The sequence below is a fragment of the Sinocyclocheilus grahami genome, unplaced genomic scaffold, assembly GCF_001515645.1.
Source record: "Sinocyclocheilus grahami isolate Dianchi unplaced genomic scaffold, SAMN03320097.WGS_v1.1 scaffold2592.1, whole genome shotgun sequence".
NCBI lineage: Eukaryota > Metazoa > Chordata > Actinopteri > Cypriniformes > Cyprinidae > Sinocyclocheilus > Sinocyclocheilus grahami.
Window position 1 is genome coordinate 29,972 of NW_015507771.1, and position 5,467 is coordinate 35,438.

The window sequence follows — 5,467 nt, forward strand, 5'->3', positions numbered from 1 at the left end:
CTCACAGGACCTGAAGTGGGACACTCACATTGACTCCATCGTGAAGAAGGCTCAGCAGAGGTTGTATTTCCTTCGTCAACTGAAAAAAGTTAAATCTGCCACAGGCGCATATGACACAGTTTTACTCAGCTGTTATTGAGTCAGTTCTGTGCTCCTCTATAACTGTCTGGTTTGGGTCAGCCAGCAAATCAGATATAAGAAGACTGCAGCGGATTGTGGGACAGCAGAAAGGATCATTGGTGTCCACCTGCCCAATCTTCAGGACTTGTAAAACTCTAGAGTGAAGAAACGGGCAGGCAACATCATCAAAGACCCCTCTCATCCCGGACACAACCTGTTTGCACTTCTCCCCTCAGGCAGACGCTACAGATCTCTGTGCACTAGAGCATCTAGGCATAAAAACAGTTTTCCCGTGTGGGTTTCCTAATCAAGTCCAATCAGTATAATCAAACACAGCTGGACTCAAATGAGGGTGTAGAACCATCTCAAGGATGATCAGAAGAAATGGACAGCACCTGAGTTAAATATATGAGTGTCACAGCAAAGGGTCTGAATACTTAGGACCATGTGATATTTCAGTTTTTCTTTTTTAATAAATCTGCAAAAATGTCAGCAATTCTGTGTTTTTCTGTCAATATGGGGTGCTGTGTGTACATTAATGAGGAAAAAAAATTAACTTAAATGATTTTAGCAAATGGCTGCAATATAACAAAGAGTGAAAAATGTAAGGGGGTCTGAATACTTTCCGTACCCACTGTATGTATATATGTATGCATGTAAGTACCAAGAGCTTCTTAAAAACCACAACAATTCCTTGTGTGTTTTACTTGGCGAATAAAGCTGATTCTGATTCATCTCAGCTTGTCTAACAAACATTTCTTGCTGGATGAAGGACCATCACATTCAACTCAATCTTGCCAAGACAGAACTGCTTGTCGTTTCATCACAATTTCACCATCCAGTTAGGCACATCAACCATAACTCCTTCAAAAACAGCTGACTTTCTCAGACCACATTGCTAAAACTGTCCAGTGCTGCAGATTTGCTTTATTCAACATCAAGAAGTCCAGGCCCTTTCTTTCGGATCATGCTTCACAACTCCTTGTTCAAGCTCTTGTTCTGTCCAGGCTGGACTATTGCAATGCTCTCTTAGCAGGTCTTCCAGACAGTTCTATCAAACCTTTACAATTAATCCAGAACGCAGCAGCAAGATTAATTTTTAATGAGCCGAAAAGAATGCACGTCACACCTCTGTTTATTAATTTGCACTGGCTACCAATAGCTGCTCGCATAAAATTCAAGTCATTGATGTTTGCCTACAAAACCACCACTGGCTCAGACTTATGTGTCTCTAAGCTTGCGTTCTGCAAGTGAACGTTGCTTTATTGTGCCATCCAAAGAGGCACAAAATCACTTTTACAGACTTTTACATTAAATGTTCCCTCCTGGTGGAATGACCTGCCCAACTCAGTCCGAGCAGCTGAGTCCTTAGCCATATTCAAGAATCAGCTAAAAACGCATCTCTTCCATCTTTATTTGACTGTAACTCTAGCTATCTCTATTCTAATTCTATTCTTTATAAAAAAATAAACTTTCCCGTTTTAGACTTGCAAAAATGAATTTACTAACTTCTTGTTTTCTTAAAAAAAAATCTAACTCTAGCTTCTCTAATCTTTTTGTAATTTTCCTTTGTTTTCTTTTTATTTATTTTACAATTAACAAAAGCAAACAAGGGCCTCTAACACTAGCTTGCTCTATTATTTTTCTATTCTATCTGTTTTCTTTTTATTTATTATATAATAAAAAAAATAATAACCTTGCTACGTGTACTGCATTAAGCTAACTGAGACTTGTTATAGCACTTGCATATCTTTGCTCTTTTGTTGATTTTGATTGCTTCCATTGTCCTCATTTGTAAGTCGCTTTGGATAAAAGTGTCTGCTAAATGTAATGTAAATGTAAATCATCAGTGTACAAAGTAACAGAAAACAAAGTAGCCTAATACAGGATTCTGGTAGGAAACAGTCTAATAAATTGCCTAATAGCTATAGACCTCTAAAGACAGATCAGCTTATCAAAACTAATAGGATCCAGAACACAGCAAGAGTATATTAGACCCCAAAAGCCAGATCTCAAAATATTATAGCCACTGTTGGAAAGGGTTCAAAAAATGCAGATGATATTGAAAAACTAAAGAATTTGCAGAGTCTGGAGAAATTTACTGAAGAAAACTGGGCAGTTTAACTCATGAGTAATTATTACAAAAAACAAGATCATCCAGGTAACAATGCACAGTATATCATACGTAAAGGTTTAAACTGGGTCATTTGTGTAAACTCAATTATTATTTTGTCTTGTGGACTATATGTTGGCATTTGTAATGAGAAATTGATTATTCAGGTATTAAAAAAAAAATGTTATGAGCCTTCTTATTCTATTATCCTTTTGCAGAAAGTATTAAACTCTTAACCTCAACTGTAAAAATCTGTTTTTGATTTCCAAACAGTCCCTTTGCAAACAATGTAACCATTCAGACAGAAGCCATTGAGACTAAAGATTAAATCCATTGAAGAAATGTTGCAACTTCTTCAACTACCTTAAAAACTATTATCAAGTGCAACACAATTGATTTGGTTCTGCAAGATAAAGAGCAGTTTTGTTAATTGATTAATACCATTAAAAATATGCTGGTAGGCATGATGCACAACCGACAGCTGTTGACTTAATATTGCTCAACTGATATTAAATGGTACTATATAGCACTAAAAGTGGTTCTTTGGCTTGTAATCATAGGGGAACCACTTTTAGTGCTATTTAGCACCTATTTTTACAGGTGCTATATAGCACTTTGTCAAATGGTGCCATGTAGAACCATAAGAGGTGCCATAAGAGGTGCCATATAGCACTTTTTCTCAACAATGGTGCACCAATCATAACTCATCCATGGCTCCCAGCATGCACTGCGACATGAATAAATTATGTCTTAGTATTTTCTTTTATTCTTACTATTTGCTTTTATTTTTGTTGTGACTTTTTAATGCCCTGTTTTGTGATGTTCAAAAATCATATCAAAATTATCAGAATATGTTGTCACTATTGCTGAGATTCACATGCTGATTCTTTACGTCTAAGAGTGACAGAATTGAAACCTCTTTATAACCCATAATTCTAAAGGTGGTTTATACAATTTTCTCACATTGTCATGTTGTATCATAGAACTGCAATAATATAGAACTCATAAAAGAACTACAGATTTTGATAAAATGCAACCACAGACAAATTATTTTTACCATAAGTTCCTAGCCATCAGACATGTGCTTTATAATCACTATTGTAACAGCCAAAGAGAAACCTACTTTAACTTTAAATTAAAGTCAAGGGTCAAGAGGCAATTAAAGCAAACACTATTCACCAAAATGGTAAGTTGAAAAAAAAACCATCTAAACCTTAATTCTGAATAAAGAATTTCTGTTTTAGATACTCCAGAAATAAAGTCTAACTGGTTAGTAATGTGTGAAGTTGGTGTTGCTGTTTGTGGAGAGGTCCTTTTTTTTAGGTCAAAGGTCTCATGTGGGGGCCCTGGAATATTTCCTTATGGGGGGCCTTGGGGGCAAAAAAATATATATATCTCCAAGAAATAGACTGTATTTTAATGTTGTTTTAACCCTTTCCCCAACTAAACTATGAGACTAATTGAGAGTTAAAGAATCTTTAAAGAACTATACAGGGGCTTTCAGGGTTTATGGTAGTGGTGCTATATAGCACCTCATCAACTCCAAAGAACCGCTGAAGAACCATACAGGGGCTTAACAGGTTCTTTATATGGTAGTGGTGCTATATAGCTCCTTAACCACTCCAAAGAACCGCTGAAGAACCATACAGGGGCTTAACAGTTTCTTTATATGGGAGTGGTGCTATAGAGCACCTTAACCACTCCAAAGAACCGCTGAAGAACCTTTTTGTTTTTAGAGTGATAGTGTAAAATTTGAAAAAAATAAATAAATACTGTCCCACATACTTGAGTATCTGCAGTTTATAGTTTGGAACCTCCAGTTTGTGTTTGAGCAACTGGACTCCTGATGGTCCTGGGTGATTGTAGCTCAGATCCAGCTCTCTCAGGTGTGAGGGGTTTGAACTCAGAGCTGAAGACAAATAACCACAGCCTTCCTCTGTCACCATACAGCCAGACAACCTACAGACACACACAGATGAGATCATCTACAGACACACAAACAGATCATCTACAGAGACATATCAACATTATCACAGACTGACAGTACATCGTCCTTCTTACACACCTCAGTATCTGCAGCTGACAGTTTGAACTCTTCAGTCCATCAGAGAGCAGCTTCACTCCTGAATCCTGCAGGTCATTGTTACTCAGATCCAGCTCTCTCAGGACAGAGTTTGAGGATTGTAGAGCTGATGACACAACTTCACAATCCTGAGTAGTGAGATTACAACCAGCAAAACTGAAACGGAGTAAAACAAAACAAAAAATAATAATTCTACAGTTTGTATTTCGATAATATCAGCTAATATCAGCTCTAGTCAAAGACATTCTACAAATTATACTCAATATGCATTAGTCTGCACAACAAAACTAAAATTTCATTTAAAAATGATTCTTTATTGTAACATTTAAACACTCACAGGGCTTTTGTGCAGTTGATACAGATTGATGGATCTTTCAGTGGAGAGTCCATGTCCATCTTTGATCTTCTCTTTAATGTACTGTGTGGTTTTCCTGATGCTCTCTGAGCTGTTCTCTGTGTGTGTCAGTAGATCCTGTAAGAGTCTCTGATTGGACTCCAGCGAGACGCCCAGCAGAAACCGCAGGAACAGATCCAGCTGTCCATTCTTACTCTCAAGGGCTTTATCTACTGCTCTTTTATGCAGATTATGTAGTGAATCTAAGCATGCTTCTGTAGTGCTGCTTATGTGGTAGTAAAACACATAGAAAGCAGCGAGAAACTCCTGAACACTCAGATGAATGAAGCTGTAGACTTTCCTCTGATGAATCACATATTCCTCCTTAAAGATCTCAGAGCAAATCCCAGAATACACTGAGGCGTCTCTGACGTCTATGCTGCTCTCAATCAGGTCCTCCTCATAGAACATCACATTGCCCTTCATCAGCTGTTTGAAAGCCACTTCAGCAAGTTTCACAATCACTTCTCTGTTTGACTGCAGGAGTTTCTCTGGATCTCTGTCTTCATACTTCTGGTTCCTCATGTTGATCTGAATCAGCAGGAAGTGGATGTACATTTCAGTCAGAGTTTGAGGGATTTCTGCACTCAGATCTTCTTCCAGGAGCTTCTGAAGCACAGTGGATGAGATCCAGCAGAAGACGGGGATGTGGCACATGATGTGGAGGCTTCTTGCTCTTCTGATGTGTGAGATGATTCTGCTGGCTTGATGCTGCTCACTGATTCTCTTCCTGAAATATTCCTCCTTCTGAGGCTCA

At 37.9% G+C, this 5,467-nt stretch overlaps 1 protein-coding gene across 1 annotated transcript in view; it reads right to left on the bottom strand.

The window, feature by feature from the left end:
* The window catches only part of LOC107575359 (protein NLRC3-like), a 30,220-nt gene that overhangs the window by 16,482 nt on the left and 8,271 nt on the right, over window positions 1–5,467 (bottom strand). Inside the window, exon 6 of the mRNA XM_016261749.1 lies at window positions 4,678–5,463. Coding sequence (XP_016117235.1) covers window positions 4,678–5,463 — 786 coding nt within the window. The remainder of the gene's footprint in view (window positions 1–4,677; window positions 5,464–5,467) is intronic.